The following is a 17,975-nucleotide window of genomic DNA, read 5'->3' as shown; positions in this document are numbered from 1 at the left end:
ATATATATGTAATCACTTTAGATATTTTTACAATTTCTTTGGAAGATTTTTACTCATTTTTTGAAAATATTTACAAGAATTTTCTTGCCAAATTTGGGGGATTTTTTTAAATAAAACTTTTAAGGGAAACCTTTTAGGAATTATTGGAATTTTCTTCCTGAAGGTTTTGCAAATTTTCAGAAATTTGGGGAATTTTTTTGCTGAATTTTTGGATTTTTTTCAGACAAGGAAACAATATTTTTTGATGCCTATAAATGAGGACAACAGGAGGGTTAAAATCACTTTATTCTACATGTTTCAGTTAAAAATTCACCAAAAATAAACAGTTTGAAGTAACAACATTCTGTAAATAACTCAAAATTATGTTAAATTCGGTGCAGTCATGAGCGATGCAAAAATAACAAACACGGCTCAGAGTTTGTTTGTTTTCTCAGGTTTTAACCTACCTGTAATGAAAACAGGATCATATCAGCAGTATTTTTTGTCTCCTTACAATACAATACAATTTTTCTGTCATTTTGCATTAATGTTGCATCTTTTTTTGCATTTTGTGTCATTTTTGCATCTTTTTGTGTCATATTTCAACATGTCGTATCATTTCTGTCTGTTATTTTTGGAACTTCTGTGATATTATTGCATGTTTTTGTCTTTATGTGTTATTTTTTGCCCTGTTTTATATTTTTTGCATCATTTTTCTGCGCTATTCTTCAATCTTGTGCATCAGTCTTCTCAGGGTTTAACCTACATGTAACGCCAACAGTCAGCAGTATTTTTTGTCTCCTCGTATTATTTAATTTTTCTGTCTTTTTTCATTATTATTTTGCCTTTTTGTGCCATTTTTTTCATTTTTGAGCCCTTTTCATATTTTTTTGTATCATTTTTCTCTGCTATTCTTTAATCTTGAGCATAACTTTATCCATGTTGCAACTTTTCTCTCATATTTGCATCTTTCTGTGTCATGCTAACTGTGTTCTGGGTTTTTCTCCTTGCATTATTGTTACTTATTTAGTTTAATTTTTGCATTTATGTTGCATCTTTTTTTTGCTTTTTTTCATATGCTGTGTAATTTTTCTCTAATACAAAGTCTCAGGACTTTATATTGCAGTGAAAAATTAATCCACAGTGAGTAAAAATGTGCAACTTCTAGGTATTAGGGGGTTAATGTACTGTTTTATTTGCATTAGACAACACCATGAGTTCTATGTTACCTTTTTTTGACCTTGACTGTTTGGAAAAAGGGGGTTTTAATGTCAAAATGAGTGTTCAATCAAATATTAAATAGAAGATAGTTTCTCCTGACTGCATTAGCTACCACCACCCAGAAGGGGGCAGTATAAAGCCACTAAAGGAGGCCTCTGGTTGGCTGCCAGCTCTTTGTACTGCTGCTCTCAGCTGGCGAACAGTGCTGTCATATGGTGATAATATTACACTGGGTTTGTGCTCTTTATTTGAACATCCCAGAGATGAATCCAGGCCATATGTGGAGGAAGTGGTCGGGGCAGGTGTCCTGATCCGGGCCAGCCTGCCTCCTTAAGCTAGCTGTCACTGCCATGTGGAAATGTGGTGGACTTCTCTCCTCAGGCGGCTATTTTTGTGTGCAAGGGGCGCTTTTATTATTAGAAATGTCCAAAAACTTCACCACAAGCTGCCTTCCACTTGTACAACCTCTTCCCCCTCAGGCCTCCGTCATCATTCTGCTGTGTCCACTCCAACATCTGTATATTCCTGACCTGTGGACCGGTTAAACGGCGAAAAGGATAAAGGTGTAGTCGTCTGACATATTGCAATAAGAGCAAAGGTGGCGCCCGGATGATGCTTTTTTTACCTGAGCGAATCCGGCACGCAAACCAGGAGCATGAATAAGTCATGTGTTGGGGAAAAAATAAAGCTGAAATTATGTAAGTCATGACTCACCAGGCATAAAATAAGACAGCGAGGAGCTTGTCCTGCTACTGCCAGTGCCAAATCACGACGGCACTTGAGTGTGGATGCATTCAGGCCTACAGCAGGCCTAATGCTGTCCACGGGGCCCCAGAATCCCTCCACGACATTCTCATTAGATTCTAGTCCAGTGCCCATCCTGTTGATTAGAATTTTTTTTGAGAGGAATAAAGACAAAGAAAGGCTGCCTTCACTGGGTATTATTTCAGGGTTAGATAGCAAGCAGCCATGGCAAGACTGAGAGCTAATTTTTTTTCCAGTTGAACCATGATTTATGGATTTATAGTGAACAACAGAAGTGAGTACACCCCTGTAAAATATCACCTGAATGTCAAATAATTAGGGGGTTGTGCTGCTCTGTTGTCCTCATTTACGGCACCAAAAAATATTGTTCCCTTGTCTGAAAAAAAATCCAAAAATTCTGAAAAAAATTCCCCAAATTTGTAAAAATTTGCAAAATCTTCAGGAAGAAAATTCATTGAAAGTTTCCCTTAAAAGTTTTATTTTAAAAAAATCCCCAAATTTGGTAAGAAATAAAAATTTAAAAAACTAAAAAAAATAAAAATTGTAAATATTTTCAAAAAATGAATAAAAATCTTCCCAAAAAATCCTAAAAATATCTAAAGTGATTCCATAAATATCAGAAAAAGTTCTAATATTTTCTTTAAGAACATTCGGAAAAAAATTAACCAAAATCCAGCGAAATTTGCTGGATTTTAGTTGATTTTTTTTAAATATTTATTTTTTCCACCAAAAAAAATGTTCAAAATGTTCCAGAAATGATGAAAATGTGGAAGTTTTCACTGTGAATTTTTTTTTCGTCACATTTTCAAACTTTAAAACTGGCCAATTTGACCTGCAGGACGACACGAGGTTAAAGTACCCCTAAAGGTGTTAGACTGGATTCAAGTCAGGTGGCATACTTGTCAAGTTCACAGTTTTTGCTTGTTCTTTGAAAATCTTGTGTGATTTTGTACTTCGGATGGATTTCATGCTGGAATTTTGCTCTTCTTCAGCATTCTGCAGACTGGGAGTCATCAGCCAGTATTCTGGTTTATCCACAGACTTTCATCTATAAATGTCATCTGCACACACCTTTAGCACTCATGCAGCCTCAATCATCACACTCCCACCTCCGTGCTTCACTGTCAGGACTATACATTCACTGAGGTAGTTCTGGTCAGGTTCACACCAAACATGCTGGACTCCATCTGAGCTGAACTAATTTATCTTCATCTGACCAAAGAATGTGCTCCAATGTGCTGTTGTTCACAGCTAGATTGTGAAAGTAGTTCATTGTCTGTGGAGTCCTTTTAGGAGGACGACCACTGCAGCCCTGATTAGTGCTACTGTCGCTCCTTCTATATCTCCTGATTACTGCTCACATCGTCTTTCACTGATTTTTATTTGATCTTGCTGTATCTTTTTCCATCTTAAAGAAGTCTCACAATCATATTTTTCAGCTTTTCCAGTAATTCTTTTCCATGTGGAGCCATGGAGTGCTTCACTGTCAGAACTATGCATTCACTACACCGCTCATTGTATGATGATGCATTCAGTTTTTTTGCATTGCGTTTCTACTTTAGGGCCTGTATTTCCAAGTCTTTCAGCATTACTTGTTTTTCGATTGTTCACGACAGGAAACTGAGGCGACTCAAATAACAATACAATACAAAACACATCTATTCTGTTCATCTTCAAAGATCTGAAAAGGGGTCAGAGCTGCCTCAGAGAGCAGCTAATTACAGCAGAAACCACAACGGTGAGTGACTTGGAAAACAACAAGATGCATCTTTTTTTTGGCGTCCTGAAAGGGACCCTGCAATATGCTTGACATTTGCTTCAAACCCTCTCTTCCTGTCTCTCCGAATATGCGTTTCCCTTGACAGAAAGGTTCAGGCGGTGACAGAAAATGGGCAAATGCCCTCATCGGCGGTGACAGCTCCGGTCTGACGGAGGCTGCAGAGGGAGTCTGGGAGGTTTGAAAGAGGACACGACTCTCCATGTTCCATCCTCCACCAGCGAGCTCCCACTTCCTGCCTGCTGGGAGTCTGGAGGAGCTGACGGGTGGAAGAACCCAAGCGACCGCCAGCTTTAGCAAACACTGGTTCTCACCAACTGTTTGGTTACAGGTGAAGACCAGGAGGAGGAGGTTCAACAAGATGCCGTTATGCTGAGATTAAAAAACCAGGAGAGGCTTGTGTTTTCAGGATGAGGACGCCACCTGTTAAATACCGAAGCTTAATATAGATAATTCTGCCGCACAGCTTCTACTGCATCAGTGCAAAAGAAACAAACCTTCACAGCGACTTAAACGTCCCATTCTGCTTCCATTTTCAGGAGATTAATGAAAATGTCAAAATTTTTCAAGCAATAATCAGTTCTTTTGTATTTAAAGTAGCAAAAATATTATTTTACAGATATTTGCTATTGTATTAAGATAAATTATGTATGTATATTCAGGAATGAAAAATGGAAATAAATTTATTCAATTGTTCATTTACAGATGTTTTATTTTACAAAAATATACATACATATACATTTATAATGTATACTCATAAAATTACATTTTTAGCTGTATTTAAATCAACAAAAATCTAATTAATTTTCATATATTTACTGTTATTTGAAGATTTGTGTATATTGAGGATATTTTTAATTATTTTACAGATTTTTAAAATTCTTTTTTTTTTTACAAAAAATATATTTTGTTCTTTGACAATGCATAATCATAAAATATTTTTATAGTTTTTTTTTACTATATTAAAGTTTTTTTTTTTACTGAATTAAATCAATTATTTTCTTTCCAGACATTTACTATTATTTGATCAATTTGTATGTATTGAGGGTAATTTAATGTATTTTTTTAAGAAAAATTTGCATGTTGACTGTAGAATAAAGCTAAATCAAAATTTTTTAAAAATCTCCTTTTCTTTTTTACAATGTCTAACTCTAAACTTACACAGTTTTTAATATTGTATTTTAATCTGCAAAAAATACTATTATTTTATATATATTTGCCATTTTATGAAGAAAAATTATGTATATTAAGGATTGAAAAAATAGAAATAAATTTATTTAACTGCTATTTTACTGATTTTTATTTTTTTTAAAAATTCTTTGACAATGTCTGACCAAAAAATTAACTTTTTTTTACTGTATTTGAAAAATGGAAATAAATTTATGTAATTCCTTTTTTACAGATTTTTCCCATTTTTACTTTTTTTCTCTTTACAGTGTATAGTAGTAAAATTAAATATTTTTATTGTATTAAATAAATTATTTTCCAGATATTTACAGCTATGTGATTGAGTCGTATGTATTGAGGATAATTTAAGGTTTATTTTTTAGAGAAAAATTTACATCTTGACTGTGAAAAAAGCTAAATCCAAATTTTAAAAAATCACATGTTCTTTTTTTTTTTTTTTTTAACAGTGTGGAACCTTAAACTGGATTTGAATCAATGGTATCCCACAGTTTAACAGTTTTTTATGGCATCTTCCTGGCAGATATTCACCGTTATTTACTTTATTTTTATTTCCCAGAACACCTAAGACTAAAAAATTGATAATATTCTTCCTAAAAGATGCATAAAAAATGGTAAAGCTTGTACTAATGTCAAAATATCGAAAAGCTGTTCAAAAAATCTCAAACCTACTTCCAAACAGCTAATCTGGAGATGTCAATTTGGGAAGTTTTAATCACCATTATTCACTATTAATGAGCTCATCACAAACTAAAAGGACAAATCAATCAATTAATGCCAATAATTATCAGCTGTAGCTCTAATTTTCAGTTTCTGCTGTTCTCTCTGTTGGACACAAAAAGACAAAGCAGAATCAGGAAATCAAACATCCCGACACTGAAGCAAAAAGCAGACAGAGCTTCTTCACTCAATAATAAATGATTTCAGGCTGATAAAAGGGATAAAAATATCTGAGCAGCATGTGGAGGTTTTCCACTGTTACCAGCAGGATCCATCACATCGTGTCCCGTCCACACGAGCAAAGACATCAAACTGGAATCAACAGTAATTAATTAAGAGATTTAGGGATTAGAGGAGGGAAATACAATTAGCCAGAGAGCTGCTTTAAGATGTCGTGGAGTTTAATCTGAGCAGCGGGAAACATCCAGCTGGCTAAAGGCTCGAGTTCACATCAGGCAGAATTATTAGCTGCACACAAATACTTCTACTGCAGAAAAATAAAATAAAATAAAATAAAATAAATAGTAAAAAACTAATTTAAATAAATGGAAATTTTTAGCTGCACACAAATACCTGTACTGTAGAAAAATAAAATTAAAAAAAATAGATAAATGAATTTATGAATTAATGAATAAAATAAATAAAAAAATAAAAATGGAAATTTGGTGGTAAGGGGGTTAAAAAAACATATTAAAAATTCAGTATGCTCAAAATCTGAAAAACCTGTGAAAATAATGGGAAATATTTGTAAAATAATTTGATTTTTAACTAATTTAAATACAGTAAAACTGGAATTTTATGTAAAAGAACAAATTGTTATTTGTTGAATACAGATATTTAATTTTGATCTGGACATTATTTATAGTTTTGCTGGTTTTTGGTTTGTTTTTACCAGATATTGTCCATAATTTAACAAAAAAGGAAAAAAAAAATCCCAATATTTAATATACACAGAAAATATCTGTGAAATTCTTTTATTTATTTTATTTTCTGCTCATTTAAATAAAGAAGATGGTGTCATTTTACAGTCAAATTTGCAAAAATATAGATTTTTCATGTGGATGTTATTTAATTATAATTTCTGATTAATTTATTTGTTTTATTTTATTTCATCTTATGTATTTATTTATTTATTTACTGTGCATACTAGTTTTGTTCTTTTAAAAAAAATGTACTATCAACATGTAAATTAAGACTTTGTTGCTGGAATTTCAGTATTTTACTTTCTGTAACATGGAAAATCTGTAAAATAACTGATTAAAAAACCTTAAATCTTAATTTCTCTTTCAAACAACAGCAAATGTGTGTAAACTGATATATTAATTGCTGGTTTAAACACAGCAATGATGTGATTTTTGAAGTCAAAAGTTGTGAAACAGTGAATTACCATTTGTAAAAATATAAAGTTTTGATGTAGACATTATTTCAGTTTTGGCTTATAAATTATTTATTTTTCTGTGATTTTATTTATTATTATCTAGAATTAAACAAAGCAAGAAAATCCACTAAACAACATAAATTGCTTTTAAAAAAAAAAAGTTAAATATACAGCTAAAAATGTACATTTTTTCACAGTGTACAGAGGTCTTTTCTCTCACCTTCAGTACGGTGATGTTCCAGGCGTAGCTCTCCATCGCCTTCTGAAGTTTACGACCTTTCAGACCCTCCTTCGCTCCGATTCGATGCAGATCCTCGTGGAAGTCCAGACCTGGAACCAGACAGATATTAGAGGTAAATTACAGATAAAACACACAGCATCAGTCATCATTTTCTGCTCATCAGGGTATGTATGTATGAATTTAACAAAAAAACATCAGTTAATCAATACTGTAAAAATATTTTAAAATATATATATAATTCTGAGTTATAGCATGTATGTACGTATAATTGAATGTATGTGTGTGAAAAGAAAGAAAAGAAGAAAAATAAACACTAAAATCACAGAGGTACAATGTAGAATTACAATTATTACATATGGACTGTATTTTTACAGATAATCAGTGCTTATAGATGTTATGTACCGCTGAAAGCCTGTTAATTCATTAATTATTTCTCATTTTAGGCATTTATTTACTTGAAGTTAAATAGTGTAATATTGTATTCTAATATGTGAGCAATCATGACATATTTGCAAATGTATTTTTACAGTTTAAAAAAATTCTGTAAATAGTAAAAATTTGTTTTCATTCACAGTTACAGATTTATATTTTTATTGTACATTAAACAAATATGGGTCAGTATATAATTGAGGGACTTTTCTGTATCATAGTTGACATTTTTGCTGTTTTCAGGCCTAAAATCAACATGGCCGCCTATAACCAAACACCACATGGTATTTTTAGAGAAAGATTCTTCTAAATATTATATATACAATTGAGTAAAATTGAAAGTTATTTATGAAGATATTGTAGTAAACCTGTTTACATGCCATGAATCCACACTTGACTCACACACTACTTTATATTAAATAACTCAGAAAGCCTTGGAGTCTTGCCAGTCTTTTCTTCAGGAGGAAATGACATCATGTGGAGCAGGTCATGTGATCTGGAATTAACACACTTCCTTGAGAGGTGTTTTTGTAATGGGGAACTTTGCTGAAAATTATTTCTCAAACACAGATACAATTTGTTATTTTCCGTATAAAATTTGCTATATTGCCAAAAAAGAAATATCTGTCATGATTATCTCAACTTAATAAAAAGAACTAAATCAAAACAGTTTCTGAATCAGCTCATTTTATTATTGTTAAGCTAATTAGAAGGTGGTTGTTATTAAATTCAGACGGTTATTTAGTTGACATTTTAGTGATATCCAGTCATTTTTTATTAATAAACGATTGTTTCCATAATAAATAACTATAGAATTTGTAAATACGTGATCATAATGAACAAAAAAACAGTAGTTTTTTTTACTTTTAATAAAAACATATGCAAGATGTGTCCCATTCAAAAGCACCTCAATTAAATATTGACCCACATATATGTATATATACCAGTAAATGTAAACTTACAGTATCTCTGCATACTAGGTAACCACCACTGCTTCCAGTATAAAGGAATGTTCTTTTAATCATGATTTGAATATTTTAAATGTGCTCTTGTTGTTGCTTCTCGATTCTGCAGATTCAACTTTACAGTTTGTGCTTCAGTGGGCGAAACCGTCGGCTGCATCAGAAGCTCTAATTAATCTATCAGGCTTCATTTAGCCTCAGCAGACCAGAACTAATCCTCCTAAAGCCGTAAGTCTCCGTCTGTCTGTCCAGCATCACCGACCTGAAGCTTCATTTACTGCAGAGACGTCGAAGAAACACAGAAAGACGCTCAGAAAATACCACCGTCCCAAGTCGCTCGTTGTGGAAACCATAGATATAGAGCCTCAAGTTGTGAAGAAAAATCCTGAATTAAACTTTTTGTCTGAGATTTAGCTCTTCGGTTTTCTGAAAAACAACTCCAACTGCATCCTAAGTGACATTTTCCAAAGATCAAGACAACATGCATGTGTTTCTCTGTTCTGTAATGTTGTTTTATTAGATTTCACTGATCCAAGATTCATGTTGTTGGTCATAAAGTGCATCCTGACACATCTGAGTTTAGAAAACACAATGTAAAAAGAGGGAGAAAAATGTAATTAGAATTGTTTTATCTTATGTTTTGTTAATTGAAGGAGCACCCAGAATTTCTGTTGTTCCTGTTTAAAGAAAATCAGCTTCATGATTTTTAGGATTTTTTTTAATGCCTGTTAATATTTTTGTGTCATATTTGCATGTTCTTGCATCTTTGTTTCATTTCTGCCCTTAATTTTCTGCATTTAGGTGTAATTTTGTGATGTTTTTGCAACTTTTGTGTCATTTTTGTCCCTTTTGTGCACATTTTTCCTCACTGTGGTTAATTTTTCTAAATTCCTGCACTTCTATGGAAACAGAACAACAACAATGAAGGAGAAAAAAAATCTGAAATGTCTTCTGGTGAGTATGACACAGTAAAAATATCCCAAAAAGAGAAAAATTGCAAGAAAAAGAGGCAAAAATGATACAAAAGGTGCAAGAATAACGTGCAAAAGTGATACAAAGACATGAGAAAATGGAAAAATGACACAAAAAGATGCAAAATGGACAAAAAAGGTGCAAAAGTATCAGGCAAAAATGACACAAAAAGATGTTAAATTGACATAAAAAGTGTAAAAATAAACACACAAATGACACAAGAAAATGCAATAATGACACAAAAGATATTTTTTTTAATTAGACAGGTAGAAGTAAGCATTTTTTCTCCTCAGAACTGTAACTCACACATGATTAGTCCAACTACGGTTGGGAAGTTAAAATCTAACATTATTTTATATATATAAAACTTCTAGCTCTGACAAATTGTGTAATTTTTCAAATTAGACAGGTAGAACTAAGCGATTTTGATGAGATACTAAAACTTTAAGCTTAAATTTGTTAACTTTTTTCCTCAAAACTGCAACTCAAAGTCTGGGTACTATTGGGGAGTTAAATTCTGATTATTTTTTCTTGATCAATGGTGTAATTTTTGGTCGGTTTTTAGAAAGACGTAGAATAAAGGCTGATGAAATATTCCGATTTTAAGCTTGAATTTGGTTAATTTTCTGTTTAAAAGTACAACCCCTACATGATAAGACTGAGAAGTGTTAAAAAGCAGAAGGTGTGAGGATTTTTTTGGTTTTCACAGCTTCCAGCTCTGACAAATGGTGTAATTTTTGTGATTTTTAAAAAATCTAACATGCCTTTGAAACCCAGCAGCAGGTTTCGGGGTTCAGGGGGTTAAAGCTCCTAACAGCCACTGCAGAACGTTTGCGTTTCCGAGGCTGGGAGTTAACAGGGATTAGGGCTGATTTGATCTTGTAATCTGCTGCAGTTAATGATGCCGGCGCAGAGCTGAGTTTTGCAGGAACGCCGGGGAAGCTGAATCAGAGATGAAATTAGCTGCAGGCGGCTCGTCGCACCACATACAGCCTCTTCGAGCGTTTAATTTCACAATTATTAAACTTTTCCTTCCCCTAACAGCCGCACAGTTGCTGCTCCTTAGTGTCACTTAAACTGTGTGAAATCTGAGCTAATAAACAAAATGTGGCCCTGTGGCTCAGCGCGAACACACAGCGTCAGAAAACCTCACAGAAATGCAGACGAACACACACCTCTGCAAAGGTTTACCGCATCGAGCACTGAGGGTTTCTGCCCTTGTAATGAGTGCTGCTGCAGCACCTCTTATCCTGCACAGAAAATAAATATCAAAAAACTTAGCCACAGGCCTGATGCAGAGCGAGAAGGTGAGTAAATAATATGCAAACACAGGACAGGGTTTTCCAGCTGCAGAGGGAAACAATGACTGGACAAAGTCAAAGAAAGATCATCTGGATTTTCAGAGTAATGGCATTTGTCTTTTAATTTTGTCATCGTTTTGCAGTCTTTGTGCCAATTTTTTTGTCCCTTTTTTGGCACATTTTTCTCCACAGTGGGTTCACTAATGCAGCTCTATGGACAATCACAAACAACAGAGAGAGAAGAAAATGCAACAATGACACAAAAAGGTGCAAAACTGACTTAAAAGATGTAAAAATAACAAGCAGAAACAACACGAAGACATGAGAAAATTTAACAAAATGACAAAAAATGATACAAAATTGACATATAAAGTGCAACAGTAACAGGCAAAAATGACAAAGACACAAGAAAATGCAAAAATGACACAAAAGCATGCAAAATTGACACAAAAGATGCAACAATGACAGAAAAGACGAGCATGTCTGAAAGGGAAGAGAATTCAGAAATGTCTTCTGGGGAGAACAACAGTAAAAATGGCACAAAAAGTAAAAAATGGCATAAAAAGAGATGAACTATAAACGATACAAAAACACAAAAAAAATGCACAAACTCACACAAAAGGGGCGAAATAAAAGCCAAAAATGACACAAAGACATGAGAAAATTTAAAAACGACACAAAAAGATACAAAATTTGCAACAATAACAAGCAAAAATGACAAAAACACAAGAAAATTCTAAAAATTGACAAAAAGATGCAAAATTGACACAAAAGATGCAACAATGACAGAAAGGACGAGCATGTCTGAAAGGGAAGAGAATTCAGAAATGTCTTCTGGGGAGAACAACAGTAAAAATGGCACAAAGAGTGAAAAATGGCATAAAAAGAGATGCAAAAGTGACAAAAAAGGTGCAAAAATAACAACTATAAACGATACAAAAACACAAAAAAATGCACAAACTGACACAAAAGTTGCAAAAATAAAAGCCAAAAATGACACAAAGACATGAGAAAATTTAAAAATGACACAAAAAGATACAAAATTTGCAACAATAACAAGCAAAAATGACAAAAACACAAGAAAATTCAAAAAATTGACAAAAAGATGCAAAATTGACACAAAAGGTGTAAATTGCACCAAATTCTACAAAGATTACAAGCAAAAATGATTTTTAAAAAAATGCAAAAATGTGAGAAAAGGCAAGCATGGCTGGAAGGAGAGAGAATTCAGAAATGTCTTCTGGGGAGTATGACAGTAAAAATGTCACAGAAGAGGAAAATAACCAAAAAATGAAGCTAAAAAGCCAAAGGATTTTCATGGTAATGGAATCTACAGAGTGGCCTTAAACCAGAGAACGGAGAAGCCGAGGAAACGTTTGCTTGGATGGAGGCATCAATAAATCAGCAGAGGGAGGCAGTAGGTCCTAAACGCATACAGTGAGCCTGCACCTGTTCCTGCTCTAACATGGCAGGATGCTGATCTAAATTCAGACCCAACAGACCCTGAGATGCCGAGAAATACACCACGCTGTTGCAAAAACGGCTCAAATAATTCTGGAGATGTGAGTTTATCCTGCTAGATTTTAGTGTTTGTATAGACGCCATTTCAGCGGTATGTATCTAGAGAATACAGCAGAAGTGAGCAATGGATGCCAAATGATTCAAAATGACATCACCTCTCAATATCTGCACTATTTCTAAGTTGAACAGTCGACTAGTTGCTCTTATGAACAATTAAAACCACCTATTTCAGAAAGATTTTATCAGAAAGTCAGGCCTCAAAGCACCAAAAGTGAATCCACCTGTAATTCGTGCAACCAACATGACTACACCTGTGATTTCCAATCAGCCAAACTGTATGAACATGGTTCTAAAATGAGATTTGGACCACCAGAACTATGTAGTGAAAGCACAGTCCTGACAGTGAAGCAGTCCACGGCTCCACATTAAAGAACTGCTAGATGAATTTTTAGAAATCTGATTGTTAGGCTCCACAAAGATGGAAAAGGATACAAGGAAACCAACTAAATAAATGAACAACAGTTGCAGCGGTAATCAAGAGGTATAAAAGGAGCCATAGTACCACTAATCAGGGCTGCAGCGGTCGTCCTCCAAAACAAATAATTTTAGAGAGACCTTTTTGAAAAGTCAGGCCCTAAAGTAGACACTCAATGGAACAAAAGTGAATGGTAATAAAATGAGTTGTGATCACCAAACCATGTAGTGAATGCATAGTCCTGACAGTGAAACACTCCATGGCTCCACATGGAAAAGAATTGCCAGAGGAACTTATGTTAGACATCACAAAAATGGAAAAAGGTACATTAAGATCAGTTAAAAATCAGTGAAACACAGTGTCAGCAGTAATCAAGAGGCATAAAAGGCGCTATAACGCCACTAATCAGAGCTGCAGCGGCCGTCCTCCAAATTTAGAAAGACTTCTTTGAAAATTCAGGCCCCCAAAGTAGAAACTCAATGCAACTCAATGGTTTTATGCATAGTTCTGACAGTGAAGCATGGAGGTGGGAGTGTGATAAGGGGCTGCACGAATTTTGTGTTTCTTTGTGGTTGTTTTGTGTGTTTGTTGTCATTTTGGTATCTTTGTGGAAGTTTTGTTTCTATTTGTGGTCATTTTTGTGTCTTTGTGGTAGGTTTGTGGTCTTTTTGGTAGTTTTCTGCCTCATTGAGGTCATTTGTGTGTCTTCGTGGTTATTTGATGTATTTTTATTGCTGTTTTGTGTCTTTTTGTGGTTATTTTGTGTATCTTCATGGTTATTTCGTCTCCTTATGGTCATCTGTTTATCTTTGTGGTTGTGCAAAGGGTGTTGCAGAGATGACATTTAAAGATAATTTAATAAGAAATACTGGCTGACTAGATGAGTCCCAGTCTAGATTCCAACATGAGAACCATCCAAAGAACAAAATCACACGAGGGTTTCTACAGAACAACAAAGTGAAAACTGCGACCTGGACAAATATGTAGACTGACTTGAATCCACCAGCATATAAACAGCACTAAATGAATGAAACAGTGACACAAAAGTCCTGCATGATGTTTACGCTGAAATAAATCGTTAGTTAAGAAAACCCTTCTGGAAGCTGCTGAGGCGAGTTCAGAGAAGGAGTGGGAGTGGAGCTCTCCACACACTGATGAGATACGAGTGCAGACCCATCAGCCAGCGTACACGGTGTACACAGAAACCTCAGCGGGAGCATCTGGAGGTGGCCGACTGTGCATCCCAGCTGTTTTCCCGGTTCCCCCATTAGCGGTGTGTGTGATGGTGAGCCATCGATAGCGCCCGGGGGGGAATCATCCAGCGCCTCTCCATCCTCATCAACACGTCAGCTCCACTGGCCAAATTAAACTGATTAGCTGCGATAATGACTGGGCATAAACCGAACACAGGAAAGACGAGGAGGCGAGTAAGAACCATGGCAACCCAGCGTGCCAATCATTTCAGACTGGAAGCAACAAGGAGGTCAGTTTGCGCCGCTCGTTTCTGGACGGAGCTTTAATCGTGATTATGCTTTTAAAAGGAAAGGTTGCCGCTATTACTGCTGCTGCTCCGGCATTAAATCACATTATCGCGGCTGTGGACAGAAGGAGACCTTGTGCGGCTCTTTCTGTTGATCTTTAAGAGGTGCTCGAAACAGTCGAACCGCTTTTAACCCAACACCAAGTTCCTAAGGCGTTATTTATTTATCTTTTTTAGAAAATGACCAAAATGACACCATTTATCAGAGCCAGAAACTGTAAAAATGGGAAAAAATGTCTGATTTTCAACTTTCAAATGGCCCTCAAACCAACCATGTGCTGTGAAAATGAGCAAAATCTAACCTTAAAATCGTGATATTACATCAAAATCATTTTATTCTACAAGTCGTCTGTCAAAATTTGCCATAAATTAGTGCTTTACTCTAATCAGATTCTGTTGAGGACAAATAATTCGGTGCTCCTCTGTAATTGTGAAGCCATTAATGACTCAACAGTTACGTAACAAAAATTCTGAGAAATTCGGCTGAACTGCAGGAAGTGTTTCCACAGAGAGACTGAGAGGAAAATCAAAGCTACTGGATCAATAAAATAAATGCAGCATGGCTCAAAAACAGGAAACAGAGGAGCAAGTTGTTGGAAGATACATTCAACTTGGTGAAACATGAGCAGAGTCGTGTGAAAAGTGTGCAGCTGGAGGACAGAATTCTTAGTTTTTCATAGAATCGGCTTATTTTTGGAAACTTTTTGAATAACAAAGTTGATCAAATATCCTGAATTTAAGCTCACATTTGATTATTTTTACAAATTAAACTTCACGACATACATCATGCATTCAAGGACTGTTTCAAAGTTGAAAATCCAACAATTATTTCTGTTTTTGCAGTTTCTGGCTCTGATAAATGGCGTCATGTTGGTGATTTTTTTTAAAAAAACTTAACATGCATTTCATACCCGCTGGTTTGCTTTGGGGATCGGAGGGTAACATGCAGATTGAATGAATGAATGAATTATGGATTTCTCTGAGCACATCCCACTTTTAGCGGCTGTCAGGTCCCATCAGAGGCCTTGAACGAAGCTCAGATGAAGCGAACACACTCCATCATCCGACGCCGACATCTCGTCCTCTAATAGCACCTTCTTCCTGCTTCACGCATGCAGAGCCATTACGCCAAAATTATACCTTCAGCCTCTGGATCGATCAGCGGTGCAAAACCTTCAATTCAATGCAAATCCAGCATCCGCCTGCTGTCAGTAACCACGTGGTTTATGGGATGGCGTCTGGAGGATGCACTCAGTCAATCCATCAAGATAAATTCAAGCTTGTCCAGCCTCCACGAGGAACGCTGTGGGTTGATTTCTGCTTTCCAAAGGATAAAAAATGGCCAAATAAAACACTAAAACCGGGAAGAAGGGCGATATAGCAGGAGTCTGTGTGGCATTTCATTAGATCTCTGATTGCAAAATTAAATTGAAGCAGCTTATCTTGACTTACTCAGCCTTTCTGCTCACACATTCAGCACCATCAAGGTCAGGAACACTTTAGAGCTCGACGAATTGTTCTCCAGCAGCTCAGCGTTTCTTAAGAAACTTGACAGTTAACTCTGACATAAACAACAACAAAAAATCGCATGTATGTTTTTTTTTTCTGCAGATTCTGAGATTATTTTCAGTATCGCATCAAATGATTCAGAAGAACCGACTCTTTGTTTCTTATAAAAAACACTTAAATAACTCCAGACACTGTTAAAAAAGAACAAAGAAAAATCGATCCAAACAATCGTAAATTATTAAGATGTAATATACAATGTAATACACAAAATATACTATTAATACATATATATTCAGTACTGTATACATATCATTTTTCTTTGAAATAACAACAAACATCTGTAGCAAAAATAGAATTCTTGCTGATTTAGGTACACATTTTTGATGTGGATGTTCACAGTTTTGGCCTGTTTTTTAAGGGTTACCATGTAAATTTATAGTTTTTTCTTTGATTTTAGTTCATATTTGTAATTTAACATAACATGGAAAATCTGTAAGGTAACAATACCATTGGTCAAAAAACTAGTGAAAAACTGTTTTAAAAAATCAGACTAATACATGTGGAAAGTTGTATTGAGGTGTTGTGGAGCGTCATGTGAAGTTGCTCAGATCATTGACTCGATGACACCAGGAGGCGCCATTTCCCACTAAAGAAATAACAATAAGCAGTAAAGTAAATCAGCAAAAAGCACAAAATTACAACCTGGAATTCTGGAAATATTCATCGTATGAGGGTGAAACCTTGCATGGTGTCATTAATTTCACTAATGTTACTGTAAATAAAGCATCAGCTGATTCTGAGGGCGTCAGGTGGGATTTTTTTAATAGATTTTTCATGCTGTGACCCACTAAAATCTGCAGGCGTGGACGGATTGACGTGTTTGGTTTGGAAGGTGTTATGTTTGTCTGCAGCTGAGGCTCTTCTTTTTTAACACTTATATGAAAACCATAAAATGCCATGTTTTTTCAAGGATTACATGTTTATTCCTCGGGAAAAAAAAGCTTCAACTTGTTGCTTTCGAAGCCCTTTTAGGATTAATTCAGACCTGCTGGATAGAAAACAAAGCCACTGCACCGGCTTCCTAGCGACCGAGAGCAGCTGTGTGGAGGTTTAAGTTTGTCTTTGAAGCTTTGAAGCTGCCTCCAGATCTGTAATCGAAGCCCTGGAGTTCAACCTGCAACCCCTGAGCAGCTGCACAGCACGAAGCTTGGTTCTCAGCCTTACGTAAACGGAAAGATGCATGTATGTGGTGTTATTTTAGTCGATTCTGAGCTCATTCTTTCAGTCAGTATTGAGTGTTTCTGGTTTCAAAGTCAGCATCGTGCATTACTTTTATGCGAGCACACAGTATTTTAGATTTAAAAAACATTCTCTAAAAAAAAACACTTAAATAACTCCATACACTGTTAAATAAAATCTGTAAAAAAAATTGTCAAAATCTGGCAGAAAAAATAAAAAAAAAGTGAAATAGGATAACGTTCAAAAACTGTAAAAGATGTTTAAAATAATGGAAAATATCTGTAAAACAATTATATTTTTGGTCATTTAAAAACATTAAAATTTTACATTTTACAGTCACACACACACAAAACACAAAAGAACAAAATATTTGGAAAAAAATATTTACAGTTGAAAAATAGATAGCATTACAAATGATTTAGATTTTTCTAGAATAGAAAAAATGTTTTTAAAAAATGAAATAAAAATAAAAACAACAAGATGAAAATCTAGCAGCAAATGTGCCAGAAAAAAAATGTTAAAATTTTTAAAAGTTGTGGAAATAATTGCAAATATCTATTTTTTAAAAAAACTAGATTTTTGCTAATTGAAATACAGGAAAACAGTTTAATTTTACAGTCAAACACTGTAAAAGAACAAAATATTATATGAAAATATACAGATTTTGTTTTTTTCTTTACATAATTAAGGAAAAAGTACATCATAAAGAAAATAAACTAAAGCACGTTATTTTTAATTATTTATTAATGAGATATTTTTCT

At 34.6% G+C, this 17,975-nt stretch overlaps 1 protein-coding gene across 1 annotated transcript in view; it reads right to left on the bottom strand.

Moving 5' to 3' along the window:
- Positions 1–17,975, bottom strand: part of plcl5 (phospholipase C like 5) — a 104,913-nt gene that overhangs the window by 4,204 nt on the left and 82,734 nt on the right. The window contains exon 5 of the mRNA XM_023288587.3: positions 7,246–7,355. Coding sequence (XP_023144355.2) covers positions 7,246–7,355 — 110 coding nt within the window. The remainder of the gene's footprint in view (positions 1–7,245; positions 7,356–17,975) is intronic.

The sequence above is a fragment of the Amphiprion ocellaris genome, chromosome 19 (genome assembly GCF_022539595.1).
Source record: "Amphiprion ocellaris isolate individual 3 ecotype Okinawa chromosome 19, ASM2253959v1, whole genome shotgun sequence".
In the NCBI taxonomy this organism is placed as follows: domain Eukaryota; kingdom Metazoa; phylum Chordata; class Actinopteri; family Pomacentridae; genus Amphiprion; species Amphiprion ocellaris.
This window is presented reverse-complemented; position numbering and strand designations above follow the sequence as displayed.